The following is a 27,771-nucleotide window of genomic DNA, read 5'->3' as shown; positions in this document are numbered from 1 at the left end:
TCAGAGGAGAACCTGCAATAGAAAAAAAAAAAAAAAAGGGATTCGGCAGAAGAAATCTCACGCTTTGGCACCCAGCGACTCCTCAAGGAGCAGAGCCGGAGTTTGTGCACGATCTTTGGCGCTCGCGCCCGTGCATTTGACCGATGACTGGATTGTGAACGCGGAGCTTGCGCTTGTGTTTAGTTGTTTATTGTTTGTTTATATCAAGCAGTGAGCTCAGGAGAGCAGCACAGAAGTTTCCACTCCTCTAACTACAGGAATGTCCCAGAAGGAGAGACCGACTTTCTATCGACAGGAGCTCAATAAGACCATATGGGAGGTGCCGGAGCGCTACCAGAACCTGTCCCCTGTGGGCTCCGGAGCTTACGGAACCGTGTGGTAAATATCTGTAACTGAGTGTCGTGCCTAAAGCTCGTGCATGACGAGACCTGTCCGCTCGCGCCTCTCGCGTCTGATGCACGGCGTGTTCTCCAGGTCTGTCGGGAGAAAGCAGAAAGTCATGTTGCAGCGTTGCAAGTTGAGCCAGAACATACTCTTTTTGCAAAAGAAATGTCTCGCAACAACAAGGGCCACTCTTTTAGTCTTTACACCATTGCTTTTGAAGTTTTTGCTTTGCAGAAGTCATAGATGGCTGTCCAATGGTGAATGTTTCTCGGTTTAATATTAGTATTGATAATGAAGCTGATATTTGAGAATGCCGTGTTTTTAAAGTGACATGCATTCTAGATAACATTGGGCTTACTTTGCATGAGTCAAATGAGCAGGAAATGAACGTGGATTCTGGAGTCAGTGCGTGCTAGGTTTTATTGTTGTGGTAATTATTCAGTATAAAATGTGCTGTAGTAAAAAATATTTTAAAAAAATAGAAATAAAATTAAAACTAAATTGTGGATATAAATTGTTAAACATTTTAATAGAAAAAAAGACAACAATTAATTGAAAAGTGTGTGTGTTTATAGTGTAAAAACCCAATAAAATAATTTAAATAATCAAACTTCTGTTATAAATGGAAATCATACATAAAATAATTTATAACTTATAATAAAATATAAATATTTTGCTAAATAGAATAAATTAATAATATACAAATAATATAAACAAAGTAGTAATTGTTTTTTATTGTGTAAAAAGGTAATCTAATATTATTAGATATTAGATATTTAGCTTTGGATAAAAGCGTCTGCTAAATGCATAAAAAGACTGAAAAATCAGTAAAAAAAAAAAAAAAAGTGTAGTAATGTTAATGGATAAAGTACATGTATAAAATTGGTTAATCTCTAATTTAGATTCCCCAAAACCATGAGAAAAACTTAAGGAGCCCTGAGTGAAGTTTGAGTTGATTGGTTTGGTTTGAAGTGAAGGTGTGTGTGAGGTCAGAATGATGTCACTCTCTGCTCTGACTCATAGCTCCAGGATTAGCTGTTCTCCTCACCACTGCAAGCTCTTCTGAATCATCATTTACTCCGAAGCTCTAGATTAGGGGGTTTCCTTCAGGACCCAGATTTTACATCAGACATCAAACCTCTGCGGGAGATCAATTGATTGTGCTCATCGTATCTGTGCACGTTTGGCTAATGCAAGGTACAATAAAAACAAAAATGTAAGGCATGTGGCTTTTAAAGTTTCAGGAAAGAAAAGCCAGCATTGCTTTGCATGCTGTTGACATCAAGGACGAGGCATGGGTTTGGAGGAGTGTGTATCTTTCGTTTTCCTGGACAGTCCCCTAATAATGTGGGTGGATCCTGTCCTAGCGGTGTCCTCTGGCAGAGATATAAATAGAGCTCCATTGTGTGTGTTCTCAAGACATCTGCAAGTCTGGTATATCAAGCAGTTCAAGTGTGTTCACTGTCAGTCACTGCTTCTGTGTCAAGTAGATAGTTAGCTCAGGGTGTCACCAGACAGCATGTGTACTTAACAGAACCTTTGCTCAAAATGTTCTGGAATCCACTCTGTTTTTTCCTTTCCCACCTACACTGAGGAGGAGAAAATTCAGGCCATTTCCAAAAAATCAGCTTCAGTCAACTCCGCTCACATACTCTGGCCTGCACCGCTGTAAAAGGCTGTAGAGCACTTATATGATATTATCCCTTTCATTTATTCCACTGAGTCTTTAAGGAATAGTAAGCCATGAACCAAACCAACTAGATCATTATTACAAAATAAGATTTGAAACAAAAAGTATTTGAAAATTGTACAAAAAGACAGAGGCTTCACTGAAGGAAGCTTTTTTTGTCTCTGTCATGTGAGTGAGCGATGTTGAAAGCTCACTAAATAGTATTGCCTTTGCCCTTTATACCAACTTATTAAAGTTCAGTTTCTACGCCACTGAAATTTAAAGCTCACTGTATTTTTATTCATTTTATTCCCTCATCAGCAGCTCGCGCAGTGTTGGCTGTTTGGTAAAAGATCTGAGGGTAGATTGGCAAACTTGATAATGCAATTTAAGATTTCCTAACTAGAGATAAGATACAACTTTGTAAGAAAGGACAAGAATCCCAAATCAAGTTAAGATTTGCTTCTGTAATACGAAATTGTGAAGTTTTTTATTTTATGTATCTTATGTTAAGACCTCAGGTTGCGTTGACCCGACAATGATGTAGTCAAAAACGTAAAAGTTTTTCTTTTGTGTTTTTAAAATGTTTACACACATCCGTGAAAATGGCCAAAAGTGCTGTATTACGTATGCCAGGCCAGTAGTTGGCGCTGTCACCTTGTTAGTAAACAGTATCTGTAGGGAAGTGACGATTGTATAAGATACGTCTCTGCTGTTGGTTGTATCATTGGCTGAAGAAGCGTTTACAAGCAAACTCTTGAGCAGCAACAACAGCACTTGTTTGTTCGCACTTGCCTTTACAATCGACATGTACTGCACAAGTCTACATACCTAACATGTACTACGCACGTGCATGATGTCACCGTTTTCAAAGATTCCCCTATTTAGTGTTTGCACTGAAACGATAACAATGCCGTTTTCTAAAACTTGCACACTAAAACACGTTTTCAAAAATATGCATTTTCTGTCCCCAAAATGCCGTTCTCGTGTAAACGGACAAGCAAAGCGAATAAAAAGTTTCAAATTTTTGGCTGAAAACAGGCGGCAAGGAAGTGGACCGGAAGTTGAAGTCAGCTGCGTGCTGCCATCTTGTAGCAGAACTTCACTTGCATTAGCATTCCCATTGACTCCCATTCATTTTGGTGTCACTTTGACAGCGAATAACTTTACATCTGAGGCGTTTAAAGACCCTGTTTGTCCATTATTTATTTCTAAAGATACACAACAATGTATAAAGGGCTCCATTACCTTCTATGTTACATTATGGCCCTGTAGAAACAGTTTTTGTAATAATAGGCTAACGATTTCGTCATAACCACTCGACTCTGTCACATTACCGTACAGACAGGAGGAGAAGCTCACAGGCATTTAAGTTAACATGGCGTACTGGAGTTACATTTTAAAATACTATACAAAAAAATGAATCAGAATACTTACTCCTGCTCACTCACGACAAAGAACTCCCCGCTCAAGCTCGCCGTCTCTGCAAGATTAACGAAGGCAGTTTGCACGCACAGCTACTAGAAGATTTACATCTGTCAGACAGGTTGCTGACATCATCAAGCTTAGTTTGAGTCTGCGCGTCAGAAACGAAAGTGCTAAAAAACGCTAAAAAATGGGCTTCACTTGTCTCAATTGAGTTCCAATGGGGTCGCTTTGTCCATTTCTTTTACTGTCTATGGCTGAAGACGCTGTTTAAACACCCCCTAAGATAAGAAACATCTGTAATACTCCCCCTGTTCACTAGCGGTGCTGATAGCCTTGTAGGCAGCGCGACGACATAGTCCTGAGTTCGAATCCTGGCTCAAGGGTTCCCCAATACTGCCCCTCGCTCTCTGTCCCACTTTGCCTCACTTCTAAACCGTCCCATCATAATACACGCAAAAGCACAGCAAAAATAAATCTTTAAAACAAAAAATCTGTCCCCTTCTGGAGAAATTGACTGGGATTTTTACTTCTGGTACCTGACTGTTGCACTCCATACGAGCCATCGGCCAATCAAATTTGAGCACCGGACAACTATATTACCACTATAACGTTGTTCAGCTGATGTTTATATCAGTTTGGGTTGTTAGAGGAGTGTTTTGTTAGGATTTCTAGCCTGTGTGATGCACAGAAATGTCATGAATTTCCAGGCTGTACGTAAGTGTTTGCAAATGTCCCACATTGTTGAGGTGTTGTTGTGTGACAGAATAGAGGCGGATGCTGCCGGAAGGCTCTGACTGCAGCGCTCTGGAAGTTTGGGGCTTTCTCTTGGAGCGGCTGGATCAGAGAGAAAATCCACCCGTGAAACACAGACTCATTATTTGAATGAGAAACATCCGAGTGCATTTGTCAAGAACACTGTGTACGATGAAAACAGCAGAGGGGAAGCACATCGTTCGTTATCTTTCTTCTTCACTCGTTTAATCGGAGCATTTTTTGATCTAGCGGAGGGACTGAAGGACTCGTTATGCTCTCTGCGCTGGAAACCCCTCTGGCCTACTTCAGGCCTGTTTTTCTGGGGATTGTTTTTCTTGCTCTGGCACAAATTGTTCGTGATCTAGGCGAGGTTGAACTGAAGCCACGACTGTCTCCCTTCCCATTGTGTTGAAGGCACATTCCACGCTCAGTACATACATATGAGATTTACTCCTGATCGAGTGTGTTGTGATTTAAAGTCAGCATGAAACCGAAAGTGCATTTTTGTTTCCTGACGTATATCTAAGTGAACTGGGTTCTTGAATGCTAAAAATGTAAATGCCGGCATTACGTCATCATAGAAAAGACATAGGGAGTGGAAATTATGATTTTTATTTTATTTTATTTAAAGATTGAGGGAATTTGAATGACTAAAAACTGTATTGACGTGAACACAGACATGATTAACAATAAACGATGCAATATTCCATCAACTAGATTTTAGCGTGTAAAGTTAAAACGCTAGATTTCTGATGAGCTGTAAATGCCCACAGGCTGTTTTGAGTTAAATTAATACAGAGGAAGAGCTTGAGTCTTCATCATCACTAATCACAATGTCTATTATGGTCTGTGTCAGCATGTGCTGCTTTGATAGAGAAATGGGATTTTTCCTGCGCACTGAGGTGGTTTCCCATGTTTCACAATCACCTTAGTCACTGGCTCGGCTCTCTTTTGGATCAAACCCATGTATGTTGAGCACCAGTCCTGTACCTGGTCGCTGTGTAGCGTGCAGCTGTTTTCCCAGCCGCTGTATATCACTCCAACCGTTCACGATGCTTGTAAGTAGATCTCTCAGAAACACCACACCCTGCGGCGTCTGCAGTAGAGAGGGTTCAGCTTTGCCTAGTTCCCCGTCGAGCTAGTTTGAGTCACGCACCGATTGTTATGTAAGAGAAGAAGAACATTTGTTCAAGCCTCAACAGTAAAGATGAACAGATTTCCACCTCACTGTTGGCATTGTGTGTGTGTGTCTGTCGAAACTGTATGCCTGGTCGTGATTTATCTACAGTCTTATCAATTCTTCTGCATCATTAAAATTTGCATGTGTTCCTATGAGGCCAACTTCTTCCAGGGGGTGTGAATATACAATCATTTCAGGCATGTGACTCAGTAAAAAGTTTTGAATTGTAGTTGTGTATGTACGTGTGCATTCGTCCAAGCTGAGCTGTAATCCTAGCTGATTAGTTTTAGAGTGCTTGTATGTTGTGCTGTAAGTTCTTTCCATGATGGTTTCTTGTGGTTTGGTCTGTGACAGTGTGTTATTATTTGTCTGGGCCGGCAGACGCTTTGGCAAGGTGTGTTCTTTGGAGAATGCTTATAGTGCAAGACACTTCGTCTCCTTCCATCTGCGAGACTGGCCTACTTACAGTTCCTGGAAAGCCTGTCCGGTCTCCTGACCACACCAGGGTTACTGCGCTTCCATTGTTCCAGAGCTCGTTTGGAAAATTGGGGCTGGATGCCGTTTGGCAGGACGTTTTCCTAACCATGCTTTTTTTGTGAATTGAGTAGAACATTGTATTATGGGTGACATTTTGCGGAAATGATAGTTATTAGGGGTTCTTGCTAAGGGAATATTCCTATACTAATAAGAATATGGTCACTCTCTGAATAAATAAGCGTGTAAATACAATAACCATAACCAGATTCAATATTCTGGTTTGTTGAAGTAAGGCATCCATATAGCATAGCATAGCATGAGCTTATCTACAGGGAACAAAATAAATGAAATAAAAAAAGTTGTCCCATTACCCAAACCCCTGAACCACTCCATTCTTGCCATATAAGAAAGAAAAGCAAAAGGTAGTAATTAATATTTTTTGTTACGTGTAAAGCATGACTCTTCCACTCTCTTCTTAGGTGCATCTCACTGAATTTGCGCTTTTTTTTTAGGTCTTAAGATAATATGAAGGGTAAAAAAATATATAAATATATTAAATACTTAAATGAAATACCGTTTTATTTATTTATATCTTTGTTCTGTTATATTTATTTTTGGTATTACTTTAAATTTTTAGCTGTTCTTATTTTGTTCCTGTTTTCAGTTTAATAATGTGTGCACTTTATATTACTTAGGTTAGTAGTTTTTGCTGTGGTATCTAAAGGGGAAGTTTACAGCTATCTAAAATGTAAGAAAAGCAGAACGTCACGTTTATGAATTTAAAGCATGTGTATGTATTTATGTAAGGAAATATTGTCAAAACCATGATTAAAAACAGAAGTCGCAATATTGACGTTTATATCTAGATGTCCAAACAAACAATACCCAAACATAATGAGGTCTTAAAGTGACTGCAGCCTTCTATATTATATTCAGATTATTCAGAATATGCAAATTACTTGCTTCCAGGAATAGTCCACATGCCATTTTTATTATTGCAATGGAGCCCTTCATGCTTTTTAAACCATTTATTCCATTTCAGATGATCTCCTGATTTCAAACATAGCCTTCTAGGAATGTTCTTGTGTTTCTCTTAACAAAACTCTCCTTCAGTCATTTTTCCTTGGAATGCTTGTGAATCTTGGAGTAAACTCTGATAATTTCGCAGGCTGTGATGTTGGTCAAATACATAATGTGCTTTTTTTTTCAGCTCCGCGTTGGACACAAAGTCAGGCATGAGGGTCGCCGTCAAGAAGCTGTCCCGGCCGTTCCAGTCCATGATCCACGCCAAGCGCACATACAGAGAACTGCGGCTCCTCAAACACATGAAACACGAGAATGTAAGAGATGTTTACAGCTCTTTTATTTCACCTAGATGTGCATTTGTGATCCTCTTTTGACAGGTTCCTACAGAACCTCTTTACCTTTCCTGTGACCTCCTGTACTTCCTCGTTCATGACTGTTAGAGCATCCTCACGTGCTCTGCCAGCACAGATCTCTGTGGGAGATTCATCTGTGTGTTATGAAACTCTATTGATCGTTGTCTGTGAGCTAATGAGGGAGTGGGGAGAGATTATGCACTATAAATGTATAATGCACTGCACTGCAAATCAGAAATGCATAATGTTGTCCTCCACGTTTTGTATTCTGTTTTATGTAAGATTTTTATGTATCATTTTCCTCCCCTCTAATTTTTTTGTTACATTCAATCATGTGTTCAGATTTACGGTCATATTAGGGGGGCTAGTCCCCCCAATAATTAGAAATCACTAAACCTTTTTCTCTAATATTGGCAATGTAAGGGAGAGATGAAACGATGTGTGATGACGTGTGACAGTACGGTAGTGGTGTCCCATTTCTTAGGGGAATATTTTCACCCCTACCCCTTCACACTCTGTTTCAAGGGACAATGGGTAGGTGAAGGGGTATAAAACAGAATTGGGATTGGGTCCAAGTATGTAATTAGAATTCCCATATAGTTCATATTATGATAGCAAAAATATGGGGTTTTGTTTGTATTTTACATTTATTAAGATATGATATAGTTAAGTAATATAATTTTTTTTTTCTTGAAGATAAGTGTGTGAGTGTGATTGCGAATGTCATATTGATATTAACAGTTCAACAAAAAAAGTGCAAATAGCTATAAACTCTATTTAAACTATGTTAAAATATCCAGATTTTCTGCTGTTTATACTACTTATTGCAAATAGTGGCAATAATCTGCAGGTCAGATTTGTAGTACATTATACAACAATGCAATAATAATACATTAAGTGTAAATTATAATTTAAATTCAAAGTATTAAATGGACGCCACCTTATTGGGACAATAAAGCCCTTCCTACACCTACCCTACCGCTACCCGATACTTTATTTCCAACTTTTTGATAATATTTTTCATTTTTATTTAAATTAAATGCATTTCCGATGTGATATGAAATTTGAAAATGGAGGGAAAAAAGTTCAGCAAAAGGTGGATTCAAACTCTGGTCGATCGCATTAAAAGACGACGGCACACGCTTTATCTTCGCCACGGGAGCAGTGGTTTGACAACAGTCTTTTGTAGTGTTGACTGTCCCAATCACATGTTGGTGGGCGGAGCTATTGTAAATAGCTTCTGCCAAGTTAATAATTAGTGAGTTGCATTTTAGATACAGTATTTTCAGCTGTTCCAAAGAGCACATTTGTACATGTCTGAGCAACACTGCAGTGTTTCAAAAGTACCAACACAAAAACACACTCCGCACGCCCTTAGTCAAAAATGCATGCTTGTGTTTTCAGCAGGCATACGGTATGTACGAATGACCTTATTTGCCTGCTGTTGTCAAGACAGTCAACGTGTTTTGCATAGAAAAATAAAAGCGTCCTGGAATCTGTGCTGCCTCTATTTGAGCGTGGGTGAAACTGCTGGATCACAGCCACCTACTCACTCCTGTTTCTCTCTCCCTCTCTCCATTTTCCTGCATGCACGCACATTCATGTTCCCAGGTGTCTGTCTGTCTGTCATACAGATGTAAGTGTTTAATAACACTCATATCCCTGAACAGATCGACTCTTCATCATTTTTCATATTGCGAACTGTGGCAACCGACACGTAGCTTCAATCCAGGACTGTAGTAAACACAAGTTGTACTGAACTCTGATGAAATGTTGCAGTCATGTGTGTGACTTGTGTGTGATGATGAAGGATTGATTCCTCTTTGGACTAGTTTCATAGTGTCTGTCTAAGCTGCACAGTTCTGCATATCTGAAGCGTAGCTTCATGGAGATATTTGGATCTTTGCTTCTTTTTGCTCTGCATTGTGTGATGAACACATTTCAAACATTAATATTATATATATACACACACACACACACCTATAAAGCATCACTGACTTTTGCAATATAGACTTTAATAAACAGATATAAAATACTCTATCTGCCCAGATATTTGTCCACATGTAGCAAGTTTACAATACGGGAACAGTGTAAAAAATATTTATGTCACAAAAGATTTTTATTTCAAATAAATGTGGTTGTTTTGAACTTTCAATTCATAAAATTATTCAGAAAAATCTAACGTTTCCACAAAAATATTAATCATGACAAGGGTCAACACTGATAATATATATATTTTTTTTTTTTGAGCATCAAAGCATCATATTATACTGATTTCTGAAGGATCGTGTGACACTGAAGACTGGAGTAATGATGCTGAAAATTCAGCTTTGCATCACAGGAATAAATTGCATTCAAAATTGCAAAAATGTATGATACAGTTTTAACTGAATTTTAAATCCGATAAATGGAGCCTTGGAGAACATTTGAGATGATTTTCAAAAAAAAAAAAAATTGTAACGGAAGTGTAATGGCTGTCGTTTTATGCTGAAACGCTGTTTGTCAGCAAGTTTGGCCAAAGTTTACGAATGTTACTGTGGGCAGAAGTGCATCGAAAGTTTAGCCCGTATGAAATGCACCCACTCCTCTTGCAGAGAGAGAGAGAGAGAGAGATAAAGGTGATGCCCACACAGAATCTAAACGAGAGTTTCACAGAGGATGTACACAAGTGGAAGCAACACATCTCACTTTGTGAGCTGTTTCCTCTGAGGGCAACCGCAGCGGGTCGCATGCTCACCAGCACCAAGAAAACAACTGCAGTAATGACAGATGATAAAGTACTGCTTATTTTCCTCTTAAAGTGTGTTTACAGTACACAGGGCCTGCTAAATCACTAGCCAACATCCTGGGGCTATTGTCCCTTCCAATCGGCTACCAAAATACATCACCGCACTGTCTGATGGGCTTTATACAGGGTTCCCAATCCTTAAAAAGTCTTAAACAGTCGTGTATTTAAGTATTAAATACCTTAAATGGTATAAGTCTCAATTATAATTTCAAGAGGGCTTAAATTTAAGGACGTAAAGAATCTGTGTGTAGCTTAATGTGATGATTATAACCTTCAGAAGGCTATGATTTTATTGAATAAATATGAGCACTTCAAGTCAAAACACAGTGTGACCACATGGGTATCAATGTCTGTTTATTTCGATGGCATTTTCATTTTATCGTCTGTAATACTTGATAAAGCAGCGTTTATGAGCGCAGCACTGCTTTGTGTACAGCCATTACCGTATGATTTCTGATTTCTGTACCGCCTTCATTTACTGGCTCGTTTTCATCATTTTAATTTTAATTCTCAGGCACTGACTCTTTAGCTTTATTGTAGTTCGCTTTATTTCACTTAACGACTTTCAAAAACAACCCGTTTAACACAAAATGTGTTTATTTTGTTTCTCACTATGTATGGGCCACGAGAGAAATATTAAAGGAATAAATGTAAAACCGTAAGCATATGTCGAAGTAGATTCGTGTCTCGTTGAATATGCCGCGTCAGATGCATTGCGTTTTTTTACTTTCACTTTCTGCGTAGTGAATTGAGATGAATACAACTCTTGCACAAAGTTTGTCAAACACGTGCTTGTGTGATATCCACTGGTTTAAAAAAAGAAGTATTTCCAACATTGCAACGCACGCAATTACGAAAACGTACCAAACTTCGACACAGCTGTATTGTATCAAATGTGAACTTTTGTGAACCGTTACACCCCATAAAATATATAATATAATATAATTTGGTTTTAGTTAACTAAGGTGTACACACATGGAATCAAGAAGAAGCAGTTTAGACTTTAAATGATTTGACCTTAATCTTTTAATGTTGTCATGTTTCAGACTAATTTATAACTCTTGTCTGTATTTGCAGGTAATTGGTCTACTAGATGCTTTCTCGCCCGCTACCTGTCTAGCAGGATTCAATGACGTGTGAGTATCTGCTTCATTTCTAAAAGGTGGTCTGACTAAACTTCTTCATAGGCTCTTCAGATTGTCGACTTCTCTGATTTCATCCCTGCATCTAGAACGTACTTCTAGGAAATGTCATTGTAAGAGGTTGCATGTTCTGTGGGGCGTTATGGCTTGCAGGTCTGTGGTTTCTGAGCCATTCTGAGAAACGGCTGGTATGTAGTGGCATAGCTGGCACACCTCAGCAGTGTCCGGGTTTATTAGACATAGTCCTGATGGTGTATTGTGTGCTCACTCGATCTTGAAGCACCTGTTAAATCCAGTTAGTCCAGAGCGATAATCGAAAAACAGCATCGGTTACTTCCTGTCGGGATCTGCCTCGGGAGGGGCGACACGAATTCATCCGCTCAGCATAATTTCCTCATAGGCACATAAGCAATAACCTGTAAAATGCTATTGCCTCATAACATAACTGCCTCTTCAAACAGTCAACACACACAAAAGAGAATAAGAGCACCTTCTGGGAATTATAGATCAAAATTGTCTTTGTAAGAGTTTCATATGAGCTGACGTATTTAAAAATGATTTTTCTCCAATTCACTTTTCTTTAATGCCGGTATCCTTGGAATATTACTTGCATAATACATTATAATTTAGTGTAATTGTAATATGTCAATTTTGTTGTGAATTGTTTCAAAATAATAACTGCAATTAGATGGAATAATTGCAATCAGCCAGTTATTCACATTATTAGCAAAGTTGCGCACTTGCACTGTATTTACACAATCAGTGTTATGAACCACATAAGATTATAAATAAAATACAATTAAGGGCATTAATCAAAGAACCATCTTTACAGAGCTGAGTAAAGATAAAGTAAATTTATTTTTACAATAAATTGTGCCACTTGTAATTATTGTGTAAATGCATTCATGCCACTTCTGAGCAGCATTAATTAGTCTGTGTAAATACACCTAAATGCCTTTAAATAACACCTAAGAGCCAAGTTAATGCTGCTCTGTGCCTGCTTAAAATTTTGTAAAGACGCAGCATGAAAGGTCAAGTTATGCACGTTGTAATTACAATGTAAATTAATGTTTGCCCCCTCTGAGTATCAGTATTACAGTCTGTGTAAAGACACCTAAATGTCACTTAATAACTGCTTCTGTGCCACCTTTGTAAACTAGTTTTGTTAGTGGTTTACCAATGCAATGTAAAAGTTTGAGACCCAATTACTAATCACACAGTCAGGTATGATAATAAAACATGGATCCTGAGTGTGACACCCATTTTTGTGTAGGCTCTTGTTATGTCCAATGTAAAATCTGGGTCATTGACTCAGAAGAATGCTATCATATGTCCATCATCCCATTTTAATTTCAAGGGGCTCTTAAAGGACTTCTTTCATGTGCTGTCCAAATGTTGAGCCCAGTTTCAGTATAGTTTATTTAAGTGGGGTGAGGTCACGACTGCCGGGAGGTGCAGAGGAAGAACGAGCTCCAGTGTGAGTTGTGTTTGGCTGCAGAGAGATTTGAAACAGGAGCTGGGACTTCGGCACACTTACACTGGAGGAAGGGCCTTACTGTGCTTACTGTGCCTTACACTGCAAGATGCATGGAAACAAGAGCTAAGAATACTATAATACTCTATAAATACCCCGGCCCCAAAATCTCATGGAGAATGAGTGGGATAGCAGAGCTCGGGGCAAGAGGGAGGAGCACGTTTCTGAACCGCATGTATCCATATACTTGAGTATCTGCTATGCAAACCTCGCTGATGAAGATTCTGTCTTAACAGAAGGCATTTTCACTACTGTAAGGTTATTTCACCCAGCATGATTGCCTGGAGTGTTGGAAGAGTGCAGAGCAGCAAAGCGCTTGTGATTGTTGAGGTTAATGATCGTGCTCATGGCCGGCTCAGACGAGCTCCCAGCAGTGCCCCGCTGACTCCACACCAGTCCCATTCCACCCTTCCCATCTGTGCACGGACAAGATAATTGGTTGTGCTAGCTGTCATTCTGGACTAGCGATCCACTGAATTTATTGTTATTTTTTTACCCAAATACCAGGATCAATATTGAAGCCTCTCTGTCTCATAGTTTTTAATCTGGAGTGGGGCTGGTAAAGAGGAAACCGTATTAAAGAACAGTATTAAGATTGGCTGCTTTAGAACATTGATTTTGAAACTTGTAAATCCATTAGAATCATTAGAAGACAGAATATTGATTCATATATGAAGAGATTTTCAAGTGCACCTCTAGTTTTCTCTTCCTCTTCTCTAAAGCAGTGCAGCATGGCCCCGCCCCCTTTGCTGTGATCATGTGATGTCACAAACCCGTGAAGTAACTTCTTGTAGTCCCTACGCATTGAACTTTCAGCTTCATAACTTTGCAGATATTGTTTATGCTCAAACACCAACATTACACACTAACTAATGTGGACCGTATAAAGTTGACATAAAAACTGATATCTCTAAAACATTTTAGCCTTAAATCAGAAATTGTTTTTTGGCTGAATAATCTTGGTTACCAGAATTTGGTTGCACCACTTAACAGGACTGATGGGTTAATGCTGTACTGTTTAACAGGTATCTGGTGACCCACCTCATGGGAGCAGACCTCAATAATATCGTCAAGTGCCAGAAGCTGACAGATGATCACGTCCAGTTCCTCATTTATCAGATCCTGCGAGGCCTGAAGGTTAGGCCCAACCCACTGTTTTCACTTCCACTTGGTTTTAATTGCTCAATGTAATGGGGGCCTAAATTAATATTTATAATAAGATCTGCCTCTATCCAATCAACAAGCGATGGACAGAAATTACCCCCCTACTATTTTATCATGTTCAATAATCTTTTTCACTCAGATATGTCACAACACAGAAGAAAAGACCTGTCATGTTACTCTGTGACCTTAAGTTAACCTTTTTTTTTCTTTTAATGCTTCATCATTCACTGCACACTTGCTATAGTTCACTCTCTCTGATGTTAAAGTAAAAGATTGTGTAGAATGCTGTGTTTGTAGTGTATGAGCTAGAGTATGAAGGACTGTGTTGATTTGAAGTGTGCTCCACTTAGACGTCTGGTCTTCAAGTGACTGCTTCTCATTGATCTCTGTATTTGACTGAAGTGAGTTCATCTGTCTTTCTCTCTGCAGTATATTCACTCAGCAGACATCATCCACAGAGTGAGTAGACCACACTTTCTGTTCATTACATCATTTATTTATGAGCAGTGTGGGGTTATTACTTTTAAAATAGTCTCTGGTGTTGTTTCAGTGTCATATTTTGGAAGCTAATTTTTTTATTTATTTTTTTATAATCCAGATATTTTATTAAATATTAAAGTTTTTTTTTTTTGTAAATTTTTATGACAGTATTTTATAACACCTTTCATAATAAAATATTTAGAGTCCTTACTTTAGAAATTCACTTCAGTGTTTAATATATTCAATTTTATGCTGAATCACTTAAAAAAATTGTTCAATCAAAAATGAGAATTTGTTGAAAATTACTCACCCTCAGTCATGTCCGTAGCCAGGCTTTGAAAATTAGTGAGGTCCAGGGGGTTAAATTAATAACCCCCTTATTATAGAATTGTGCTATAATAACCCCTATAAATACAACTTAATTATATACGTTACTCTAACACTTGAAAAGAGACAGAAATGTAGATGTTTTTAGAGGGATGCTCATTTTTAAATTATACCCCATTTATTGCATAAAAAATTTGTAATTTATAATTTTATCAGTTATTTGTTATTCATGCACCAATACATATTACTCACCAAACGTGTTATTTTCGGATAGTCAAGATTATAAAAGACAACACCTGCCAGTCAGTTCCAGTGGTGCAGAAGGTAAAGCGTGACACATATATTTTAACGTGTTCGACCCGGGTTCGAATCTGCCTTTTTGGCAAAAAGATTTCTCCCTTTTAAAATTTCAGATCACATCAGAAAAGCATTTATTTTCAATGAAAATTAAGTAGATAATCAAAAAGTTAAGGGTAGATGTAGGGAGGGCTTTATTGTCCAGTAAGGTGGCATCCATTAAATTAGACTCAATAAGTTATTATTTCATAATGTACTACAATACTGAGGTGCAGGTTATTGCCACTATTTGCAGTAAGTAGTATAAATAGCAGAAAATCCTGCTATTTTAATATAGTATGAATATAATCTATAGATATTTGCACTTAGTGTAAATAGCCACTGCATTTTTTGATTACTGGCAGACAAATGTCGGCGATGCTATGTTGCCAGATGTTGCTATAAAAATAAACAGAAACTTATAAATAAATAAAATAACAATTATTTCATATATTTTGGAAATTAGATCAGGTAAAGTTATCGCTGATCCTACAACGCAACTTCCCACTTTATTAACTTTCTAAAGTGTCAAATTAAGTGGAAATAATAGCTGGATCTGGCAACAGCGTCTCACGCTCTCATTCGCTCACAACTAACTGTAAACTTGTTCACTTCAGAAGCGTCTCCCAGCGTTTGTTTTCATACCATGGACACTGAATCATACATCCAGACATTCATATGAGGAGTTTAGCTGCAAATTATTCAATCAGAGAACAAATTTATTTTCGAACATGACAAATTTACCGAGGTCCTCATAGCTGGCTACGGCCATTCCCTCAGGCCAACCAAGATGTAGATGAGTTTGTTTCTTCATCAGAACATATTTAGAGAAATGTACAATTCCGTCACTTGCTCACCAGTGGATCCACTGCAGTGAATGGGTGCCGTCAGAATGAGAGTCCAAACGTATTGATCACAGTAATCCACACCACTCCAGTCTTATCCAGTTTTATTGCAGGTTTTGCACAGATCTGGTTTTACGGTCTCCTCTGCACAAACTTAGAATTAAGGTTATTTCTGACATGATTTTAGCTCCACAGGATGCTTTTTATTAGTGCATGATGACCCTTTGTATGAAAACATTATGAAAAGTCAAAGTAATTCTGACTTATATTATCTATCTGTTCATCTTTTCCCATAATACAGGATCTTAAACCCGGTAACTTGGCTGTAAACGAAGACTGTGAACTTAAGGTGAGAGCAAGCTTGCACTTATTGCCAAGATCTCTGCCATCATCATCATCATCATCTGATGCTTTTTCCACTGTGACATCTGTTATTATTATCTTCTGTTGACCAACCGTGGGTTTATAGTCGGGCAAACACTGAGGCACACAGTGTAATATGAGTGCTGATAAGTGTAGTTTAAGGCTAATGCTTACTCTGATATCTGTGCTCAGATTCTGGACTTTGGGCTGGCCCGGCTGACTGATGATGAAATGACGGGATACGTTGCCACCCGATGGTACCGTGCCCCAGAGATCATGCTCAACTGGATGCACTACAACATGACAGGTCAGAAACTGCATTCACAAATCACTTCACTGGCTAAAAAAGATGGAAATAATGCAGGCTGGGATTTTATATTATTCATGAGGATATGATTGAATGTTTATGGGCAGTGTTATTGGTTGTATTATTTTTCTCCTGCTCATGCAGTCTTAATCACATTAGCAAAAATGCTTATACTTTATACCACAATATTGCATATGTAGTTTTATTGGGTAAATTCTTATTGATCAATTTCTTGATTCACATTGATACATTTTCTGCACCGCTAGGAATTTTTTTGTATGTTTGTAGATTATATTACAGATTAAACTTGATAAAGGATAAAACTTGAAATTGTTAAATCAGTTAATTAATAAATAGGGCTTTGCAAAAAATCGAATGCGATTTTCATGCACATTTCATCAGTAAAGACGCTCCTGTAATTAGAAGTATATCTCCAGCACGTGTGTTCAGATCAGGGTTGCCAGGTTTTCACAACAAATCCTGCCCTGTTGCTCCTCAAAACTAGTCCTAGAACCTAAAACGATTCCAGGAGGTTCCCAGATAAAAAAAAAAAATTGTTTCCCAGGGTTAAAATATATATATATAAAAAATAAAAGTATTTTAGGGGCTAAATATCACGTTATTGTGGTTGCTTCGAACCGCGGACATGAAAAACAACCTCAGACTTGGCAACACTGTTTCAGGTGGAGCGGCAGTTACTACAAAGAGCGTAGTCTACCAACAACTAACACAAAATTGCTTTCAAAAATCGACAAAGAATCGCCTGCGATTTTAAAATCGATTTTGTGTAGATTGTCAGTGAATTACGGCTCTGTGTAGTAAATGCTAACCAATGTTGTCAAGTCTGTGGTTGTTTTCATGTCTACGGGTCGAAGCGCCAAAAAAAATGTGAATTTTACCAAGGCAATCATGTCATAAAACTTACATTTTAACCCCAGGAAGCAATTTTTTATCGGGGAACCTCCTGGAAACGCGATTGGGCTAGTTTTAGACTAGTTTTGAGAAACAACTGGGCAGGATTTGTTGTGAAAACCTGGCAACCATGATCTGAAACGCACGTGCTGGAGATATACTTTTATTTACAGGAGCGTCTTTACTGATGAGATGTGCATGAAAATCACATTCGATTTTTTGCACAGCCCTATTAATAAATTATTAGGTATGCAACTTTGTAATAACTTGTGGAAATAAGAAATGTTGTCTTTGAAGTTCTAATTGACTGAAACTACAAAAATGAAAGCGTATAAATTATATAATGCCATTTGAATAATAGTATAAGAATAATTGAAAATTAATGCACATTGCAGCTGATTCACCTTACATTTGGATATTTCTTAATAATGCAATGTTCCATTGTCCATTATTCCCTACCTGGGTGGTTTTTTTGTTTTTGTTTTCTTGTTAAAATAACATGCACTGATGAATTTTACATGGTAGGACTAGGGGCATTTAAAGGCATAGTTCACCCAAAAATGGTTTGTTCCAAACCTGTATGGAAAAGTTGAACACAAAAGGAGATATTTTGACAGTTGTTGGCCCCCATTGACTTCCATAGTATGGAAAGAAATACTATGAACGTCAGTGTGCACAATAAACTGTTTGAATACCCTCATTCTTCAAAATTTCTACGTTTGTGTTCAACATAAGAAAGAAACTCTCACAGGTTTAGAACAACGTGAGGATGAGTAAATTATAACAACTTACATTTTGGGGTGAACTATCCCTTTAAGAAAACGGATATTGTTTTGTCTTTAACAGAGTGTATGTTGCTTCAGTGAATGAGAAGAGGGTTTGTGTTTTGTGTTGTAGTGGACATCTGGTCGGTGGGCTGCATAATGGCTGAGCTCCTCACAGGACGGACCCTGTTTCCCGGCACTGATCGTATCCTTTCCCCTTCATTCAACCCCTGCCCCAAATCTCTCTTTCTGGAAATACCCTTTATATGTTTGCCATTTTTGGCATGCATTGCCCGATCCCTCCCTCCCTCTTTGCAAGTGTGAAAAAGACACCTACGCATGTCAGCCGGATCTAATTCATAGAGAGGCAGCGATCCTGAGAGGAATGAGTCAGCTAGAGTCGTTCCCGCTGCCTCCCAGTGAGTCACACTGCCTGATGGTCCTGTTGACAAAAAACATGAACTTTGCTTGGTCTTAAAGGACAAAGCACAGCGTGCGCCGCTCTGGGAATCTTAATGATTTGCTGCTTCTGTTCTAGTGAGCGGAGGTCGTCGAATCATACCCACTGTGAAAAACACAACACGCTCATACATTACATTCAGAACACGTTAAACAGGGTCCTGGCCTTTCGAGGGAGGAAGTGTGATCTGCATTTCAAGGAAGCCTGTGAAAAACTAGATTAGGATAAAGTAGTTGTTTGGTTGCCAAGACATGCAGATTATCAGCTTGCTTTGTGCATTTGTCTTTTTGTGTGTGTTTGTCTCCAGCTTGGATTTAACAGAAAACCACTGATCTATATAATGACGGGATGGTTACACTTTATTTTAAGGTGTTCTTGTTACAGTGTAATTAAGGACTGAGTAATATTAATGAACTACATGCACTAACTATATGATTAGTGTTAAGATGAGGTTTTAGTTTAGGGATAATTGCATGTAATTATGCATAATTTATTGTAATTATAATAGTAAGTACATATAACTTGTAATTGGGACACCTTAAAATAAAATGTTACCGACTCATTGCATTCTAAACTGCCTATAGACTAGATACCACCCGAAGTGCTTAAGTGGCCATATTACTATTCCCTAACAGCAGAGGACATCACTGACTGACAGGGATATAACCTTGACCTTAAAGGGATAGTTCACCCAAAAGTGAAAGTTCTGTCATTATTACTCACCCTCATGTCGTTCCAAACCCGTAAGACCTTCATTCATCTCTGGAACACAAATTAAGATATTTTTGATGAAATCTGAGAGCTTTCTGACTTTCCCATAGACAGCAATGTAATTATCACGATCAAGGCTCAGAAATATAGCAAGGAGATCATTAAAATAATCCATGTGTCATCAGTGGTTCAACCATAATTTTATGAAGCTTCAAGAATAGTTTTGTGCACAAAGAAAACAAAGATAAAGACTTTATTCAAGAAAGCGCCATTTTGGAGACAACGTTTTGGAGACACCCTACACAGATACGCTGTTTACGCTCTGATCTAAACATTGTTTATGTATGTGATGCTCTTCAAAACTGTACTTTAGGGTGATGCTGTACACTGATGACTTGGGTAACATATCCAACATAATGGATGGTTTCTTTTCGTACATAATTATGCATTAAACATAAACACACATCTGGTATTAGTGTCAGAAATCGATTAAAATACTTTATTTTTCAGACTATAAGTCGCACCTGAGTATAAATCGCATCAGTCCTAAAATACGTCATGACGAGGAGAAAAACATATGTAAGTCGCACTGGACTATAAGTTGCATTTATTTAGAACCTAGAACCAAGAGAAAACATTACCATCTACATACGCGAGAGGGCTGTAGACGGTTCATGTCAAATTAATTTTGATAAATAAGTCGCACCTGACTATAAGTCGCAGGACCAGCCAAACTATGAAAAAAGTGCGACTTATAGTCCGGAAAATACGGTAGATACGATACAAGCATCTGGTACTATATTGCACTACATTGTCTTGAAATTCAAAGGTTACCATGCATTATCATGGAAATTAAGCTTAATGTTTTAAATCCTTAGCTTATGTACTCAGCGTTACTTTTCTGAAAAAGTTATGATGAGTGTGTTTTATTTCCCGATTAAGCAACATCTACTTCATACTCTTTTAAGATCGCCCACATTCTGTGGCATTTCACTATGTAGGAGAAATGTTATGTATACATTGAATTATTAATTTAATCAATTAATTTTGAATCAAACTTCATGCTTCAAATTGCATGCTGTTAACACGCTTAAGACGTTTGCATTTGTAAGAATGTGCTTCTGATATAAAAATACTGACTCTTTATGTATTTTTCTCATAAAAAATATAAAATTTCCTATTAACTCAGTAGAATGTTTGGAATACTAGGAAATTCCAATATGGCAGCTCGGTGGTGTCAGGAGTAGTGCTGTCAAACGATTAATCGCGATTTATTTGCCTTTTTTTTGTTAGTCGTTTTTGGAGCATGACAGCCCCTGAGCCATTTACTTTCATTGTAAAAAAAATGAGCAGCTTATAATTTCTCCAAAATATCTCTTTTAGTGTCTTGAACAGCATGAGAGTGAGTAAATGAAAATTTTTGGCTACACTATGCCTTTAAATCCACACACAAAAAAATATTTTGAAGTGTGCACACACAGTATACTTTGAAGCACTTAGTCTAGCATGTAATTGCTGAATGTTGACTTGCAGCATTTAAGCATGTTTCTGACTGCATGAATTAACTACCCTAATCTGTCATCTACTTGCTTGCAAACACTGTTCAGCCAACTTTTGACTTCTCTTTTTTCATGATTGTGATTTTTAGTAGCATCCGCCAATCTTTGCAAGATTTGAACAGAAGTCCGTGTGGATCTGCACATGAGTGTAGAACTAGGCCACTTTGCCGCAGCTCACACCTGCATGTCACATTCACGTGTTGAACATATTCTTACTTTTTCACTGACTACATTTACAGGCATAGGAATATTCCTATATTAATCAGAATTTGATCATATTCTGATTATGCTGATTATCATGGAAGAATATTACAGTTTTATAAACAATGAAAATGCATTAAGTGTAACAAGGTTAAGCCAATATTTTGGTTTCTAGAAATCTGCATGAATTCATAAAAATTTTGGATTGTGTAAAAATAAAACATTTTTTATTTTTGGAATATCCTCCAAATCTAATTATATATTTTGCTTTTATGTGTTATATCTTGATGAAAGGTAATTCTCGGTGATATTACTGTAGGGTTCTGAAAAATTAATTGATGAAATACACTTTTGAAGATAGGAATTATTATTATTTATTTTTTTATTAAGTCTCTTCTGTAAACCAGTGTTAATTTTGACAGGCATTTTTGACTTATCTTGACACGAAAATGCTTAATAGTCTTATTCACATTTTAGTCATTTGAGTCTTTAATAGTTTACCAACAAAAGTAATTGAATTTTTTTTCTCAACGTTTTTTCATTACTTTTTCGTCACATTGTAATCACAGACTTTTATTTTGGTAGCTACTTTATATTTAGTCTTCAAACTAAAAGTCACAAATTCTTCAGACCAAAATCAATTAAACTTATGAGAAACTTGAATCAAGGATTGAATTTGGGAAAACTTGAATAAATTATGATGTCTTTTTTGGCCTTGTTGACAGTTAATGTTCTTGTTAACGGAGACACGGCATACATTTCGTCATCATTTTTTATCATCAGATATTAGTTTTAGCTCGTCAACGTTCGTCTTGGTCACAGAAGAACTATTCGTTCACGAATATTTTTCGTAGTCGTCTTCGTTGAACAATACGTTTCTGAGAATATTAGCTTAATCCAAATATGGACCGCAATCAGTAGATTTGCGTGCAAATGTGGTCAGTGTCATGTTCACATCTGTCTGACACACTGTTGCATTAAGTCAGATTTTGTCTTCTGCAAGTGTATTTCAGTCAGGTAAGTTTGCTAGCTTACATCTGCTCTGCCAACTACCTGAGAAGTGAGCTCCATGCATTGTTTTTGCAGAGTGCATGTCACTCAACCAATCATGGCTCAGTTTTATTTCTCTCTTTGTGCCGTTTTTATTCTTTTGTTAAAACAAAATTATTACTGTTTTTGTTTTCCTTTTCCCCAGTCCCTGCTTTCATAGTCACCCCGTTCCCTGCATTTTCCTTTATTTTGCTTTTAAAGATATTGATCAGTTGAAGCTTATCTTGATGCTCGTCGGACCCCCAGAGCCAGAGCTCTTGATGAAAATCTCTTCAGAGTCTGTGAGTTTGACTCTCTCGGAGTCCTAATGCCGACATGGCCATCCTTTCTGCTTGCTTCAGTCACTCATGTCGCATCATTTTTTCCCCTTGCTTACTCACTTGCATGAACTACTACTTATGCAATCATCTTAAAATAGACCGTAGTAGTCAGATTGCTGGCAGATGATTTTGCAAAATCAGCCCACGCTTAAGGATGTAAAGCAATGCTCGCTCTTCTGCGTCCGGCACTTCCTGTGTCTTTATCAACACTAGACTGATTCACATGGGATGCGTGGGTCTTATCTAACATATGTGTTGCTCCTCCTCTTCTTCCTGTCCTGTTTTCCCCTTCTCGGCAACAAGCCGCAATGTAAAGCAAACCGATTGCTCGCATTGTTTTCCTGTTTTCCCACTCATATTTGTGAGTGTATTTTATCGTACACCCCTTGACCTGGGTTCCCCAAGATATAAACCAGCTTCAGCAGATAATGCGCCTGACGGGAACCCCGCCGACCTCTCTAATAAGCAGGATGCCGAGCCACGAGGTGAGAATGTGGCAGAAAATCCTCCAGACACGGGCCGCTCTGAGACGAGTGACTAGGTTTCCCCATGTGACTCTTTTCTATTTGCATTGGTCTTTTTTTTTTTTTTTCAAACCCCTCTCAACCTCCCTCTTTTCCAACTACTGCCTGCTTTTCGTTTGCAGCACGTCTGACCTAATTTCCAGCCACTGCAGTTTTAGGGTTTACAGTGAGTTCAGACTGCTTGAGCTCTAACATACTACAGTCAATGTTTCGTGCAGTAAACAAAAGCCATGTTTGTTTAACCTGCAGTCGCTCTGGTGCCTATTATTTGAGGTCAAGATAGAGATTAACATTCCAGAAGAAATATAATGTTTCTGGAAGAACAGACATTGGCCCAAAAAACATTGTCACATTTTAACAGTGTGAAGAGTCCCATTGCATTAGATATAAAATATTAATGGCATTTATATACTTATGTGACCCTGGATCATAATATACACTGGATGGGTCAAAATGATTGATTTTTCTTTTATGCCAAAAATCATTAGGATATCAAGTAAAGTGTTCCATGGAGATATTTTGTAAATTTCCTACCGTAAATTAATTTCTGATTAGTAATGTGCATTGCTAAGGACTTCATCTGGATGACTTTAAAGGCAGTTTTTGCTCAATATTTAGATTTATTTTTTAAATAGTTGTATTTCGGCTGAATGTTGTCCTATTCTAACAAACCATACATCAATTGAAAGCTTAGTTATTCATCTCTCATATAATGTCTAAATCTCAATTTAAAAAAATGACCATTATGACAGGTTTTGTCGTCCAGGGTCACATATGGATTCATTTTGCACTAAATAATTTAAGCTAAGATTAATTCTTAATCTCAACAGAACGCTGCAGAGATGACAGATTTTTGTAGGCCAGGCTTGAAGTTTCCCTCGACAAAAACCCAATGATTATTGCTGAAAATAAGCTTTGTGACCGACAATAGTTTATTATTGTTACATGTTTTGTTTATAATCTTCACAAATGAAGCTTTAAATACAATCAGAAGTAAAAATCGAAATGAACTTCACCAAAGATCCATGACATCACCACCATTAAACCCTTTCAGTCTTCGTTATAGAAACATTTGCTCTGAAAGTTGAGTAGATGGCGTTTAAAGCCGTTGAGAGCCTCTGTAGTCCCATCAACCACCTTTTTTAAGCCAAGGATAAATTCACAGGGTTTTACTGATGGATTTCATGTTGAAGAGTAAATTCTGTAAATATCTTCATCTTGCATAAACCCAATAATTACATATCATTTTGACCTTATTTCAGCCATTTAAAAACCCCAGTGGCTTCAGGACGATGGATCCATGAGTGCTAACATGCTCATTTGTTTCACATGTTTTGGTCTACAGAAATATGTCATCCGTGCAGCACTCTAGATGTTTTTTTTTCTTAGCTGTCTTTGTTTGCTCTTCTTTGTCCTGGATTTAGTCCTTATTTTGACTATAATTCCTTATTTTAATCAACAGGCCAGGAACTACATCAATTCTCTTCCTTATATGCCCAAGAGGAACTTCGCAGATGTGTTTGTTGGTGCAAACCCAATGGGTAACAATTCTGGCTTTATTTCCCATCACCTAGACCTCTTTCAGAACCGGCCAGAAGAAGAGCTGAGCAATAACACTGAATTACTGTTTAATGAAATCATTTATTATTTCTAGTCAGAAATCATGAAGTTAATAACAATTATATCATTTTTGACAGCCTTCGTTTATAACTTCTATAAATAAGTCTGATTTTTATTTTAAACTTAAATTAAATGTAAAAAATAAAGGAAATGTCTTATATATAATATATATATATAATACTACATTAATTTGATTAGTGACAGTAAAATTGTATACATTTTCTTAAAAATAAGCAACTTTCTATTTAAACTATTTTCAACATTGATGATGATAATAATAAATGTAATATTTTTTTTTTTTTCAAATCATCATATTATACTGTTTTCTGAAGGATCATGTGACTGAAGACTGGAGGAATGATGCTGAAAATTCAGCTTTGCATCAAAGAATAAATTATATTTTAAAACATATTCAAATAGAAAACAGTTTCTTTACATTATAATAATATTTGTTTTGTTTTGCATAAACCATTCAAAACCATTAGTAAAAATGATAAGTCTACAAAAATATTTGTTTAATTAGTTTTTTTTTTGTAAAGTGAGAGTATATAAGCTTTAAAAAAATAAAAAATGATAATATCATTTAATAGTTTTACAAAAACATGTTTTCATAATGTCACAATATTTCTCACACAGTATAAATTGCTTGCATAGTTAGCTGCGAATATAAGTTTTTGAGGCCCTGCCTGTGTTATCTGTTTCAGCTGTGGACCTGCTGGAGAAGATGCTGGTTCTGGACACAGATAAACGGATAACCGCGTCGCAGGCTCTCGCGCACCCGTACTTCTCCCAGTACCACGACCCGGACGACGAGCCCGAGGCAGAGCCCTACGACCAGAGCTTCGAGAGCCGCGACCTGGACATCGAAGAGTGGAAACGTGAGCCTGCACTGTTTCGCTCTGCCATGCAACAGTTGTGCTTGTCGTCAGCGCTTTTTAACAGACGGTGTGTGTCCGCAGGGCTCACGTATGAAGAGGTGATCAGCTTCGAGCCTCCCGTGTTCGACGGAGACGAGATGGAGTCGTGAAGGCCGCTCCACCTCCAGGACCTTCATCCAGACAGGAAAAGGACATTCAAGTGCCTGCCATCATCCAGTGCTGGCTTCCTCGTGATCTGAGACCGTTCATCCATGCCTTCATACACACTCTGTCAAATAAGGGGGAAGAAAAAACATGCAAACTTTTAAAACAGGACAGAGAGAATGGTAGGCTTTGAGTCCTGTAGGTTAAAGCTCACATAATGTCTTCATTTACTTGCCTCGTGTTTTTCTAAACCTGTGTGAGTTTCTTTCATCTGTTGAATACAACAGAAGATATTTTGAAGAATGTTGTTAACCAAACAGTTTCCGGTAGCCATTGACCTTCATAGTATTATTGGAAGTCAATGGCTATTGGCAACTGTTTAGTCACTCATACATGATTGGAACGACTTTTAGGGTGAGAAAATGACAACATTTTCAAATTTTGGGGTAACTATCCCTTTAACGACTTTCTTGGACAGAACACACACACACACACACACACACACAAAAAACAATCAGTCAAATTCAAAAGTGCATTTTAATCTCAAAGTTTCATATTCTTTCTTTGGGGAAGCAAGAAAATTATCTCCGGACTCCGCTTGTAGCCTACACAGTAGATAAAGGCCAGAAAAACTCAAGTACTGTCAGAATACTAAGTTTTAGATATGTAAATAAAATGGCACTGCTGTACATAAATGACAACCAACAGTTCTCTTCAGTGTTTGCAGCCACGCGTCACAGAATGTGATCTGCATTATAAATAACAAACGAACGAGCTCAAGAGTGAAAGCTGTCTGCTAAAGAGAACGAAACTGTTATTTAGTGCTCCGTGTAGAATGTAAACGGAAGAGTAAATCTAGACGTAGTGTTCTTCTGTCGGTCTCTGACAATAATAGATCACACCGACACAATTCATGCTCTTTACATGAATGAATGCAGATATGCTTGTTCTGAAAATTTATTGGGAAATATAAAAAAAAAGAAATATGTGGTGGGTCAGTGCTAAAGTGAGAATATAAAATTACTCACAACTTTTTTACATATAAAATATTACGGGTGAATCTCACGAAACCTCTCCAGAACATGGCCAGATCATAGTCAACTACAAAATCAGAAGAAAATTGTATTTTAAATATAGAGAAAAATGTTTTGCATAAAGTTAATAATTATGTTTTAACAATCACTAATTGTTTTTTACATTATTATTTATATATTAATGATTTGTTCCGTACTAACATACATTACCATAATGCAGAAAAATGAAAACAATTCTCATTTCTGTATATTTGTTGTACGTTTTTTTTTTTTTTTTTTATATATATATATATATTGATCTGAATTTAAAAATTGTAAATATAATCAAGTCAAAATGTCAAGGTAGATAGGCTAACTTTTCTTACTTTTTACTATCTGTAAAAATATTTTCGTTGTATTTCTGAGTTTGTGGTGAAATGCGGTTTGGACATGTTTTTGACTGGTTTTTGTGTGATTGACTCTTGTTAGCTGCCTGATTTTCTGCCAGTTCTTCAAACGCTTGCTGTTCTCTTCACTTGTTGAAGGAACTGATGCTTTAGCTACACTAGAGCATAGTTTCTCCCCTCTTTAATGTATTATTTATGTAAATTGGGAGAAATTGGTTTAAAATAGGGATCTAGTTGATTAACAGAACAGCTCCACGAGTGAGACAGTTGCATTATGGTCCACAATAAAATATAGTTCCCCTTTATTTTTGCTTGCACTGGGAAAGATGTTCAGCCAGACAGTTCATGTTTGCAAAAGTGAAAGAACCTGAGCCAATATTCAGCTTTTCTGTTCATCACGATGATCTTAATCTAACAGCCCAGACAGAAGAATGACTTGTCAGATATGTGTTTTCTCAAGCACAGCCGGGCGTCTAACTTATTGTATCAGTTGTTAAGGATTATTTTTAAAGTGTTTTCTTTTTCACTGTATATCATCACTTGATTTTATGCAGCAATAAAATGATTTTCTGTGTTTAGCATGTATTATATGTGGGGGTTGTTGGTTTGTTTGTATGCACATTGAAAAATCACTAACCGTGTCAATCAGTGG

At 37.4% G+C, this 27,771-nt stretch overlaps 1 protein-coding gene across 3 annotated transcripts; it reads left to right on the top strand.

Moving 5' to 3' along the window:
- mapk14b (mitogen-activated protein kinase 14b) lies at positions 1–27,704 on the top strand. 3 transcript variants are annotated; one of them, XM_052569350.1, is made up of 12 exons: positions 1–378; positions 7,102–7,231; positions 11,136–11,194; positions 13,760–13,871; positions 14,328–14,357; positions 16,188–16,235; positions 16,442–16,556; positions 18,366–18,437; positions 22,415–22,494; positions 24,520–24,598; positions 25,382–25,555; positions 25,637–27,704. In XM_052569350.1, exons 1-12 carry the CDS (start codon positions 260–262, stop codon positions 25,702–25,704), a joined length of 1,086 nt encoding a protein of 361 aa, XP_052425310.1. In that variant the 5' UTR covers positions 1–259; the 3' UTR covers positions 25,705–27,704. The 3 variants fall into 3 exon arrangements, with proteins under 3 accessions (XP_052425310.1, XP_052425309.1, XP_052425311.1); XM_052569349.1 differs by lacking the exon at positions 22,415–22,494 and adding an exon at positions 22,939–23,018 and having other exon boundaries at positions 3–378; XM_052569351.1 differs by lacking the exons at positions 1–378; positions 22,415–22,494 and adding exons at positions 5,169–5,292; positions 22,939–23,018.
- The last annotated feature ends 67 nt before the right edge of the window (positions 27,705–27,771 follow it).

Source organism: Carassius gibelio, chromosome B11 (assembly GCF_023724105.1).
Source record: "Carassius gibelio isolate Cgi1373 ecotype wild population from Czech Republic chromosome B11, carGib1.2-hapl.c, whole genome shotgun sequence".
Taxonomy (NCBI): Eukaryota; Metazoa; Chordata; class Actinopteri; order Cypriniformes; family Cyprinidae; genus Carassius; species Carassius gibelio.
Note: the sequence above shows the minus strand (reverse complement) of the source record. Positions and strands in the feature narration are given on the sequence as shown.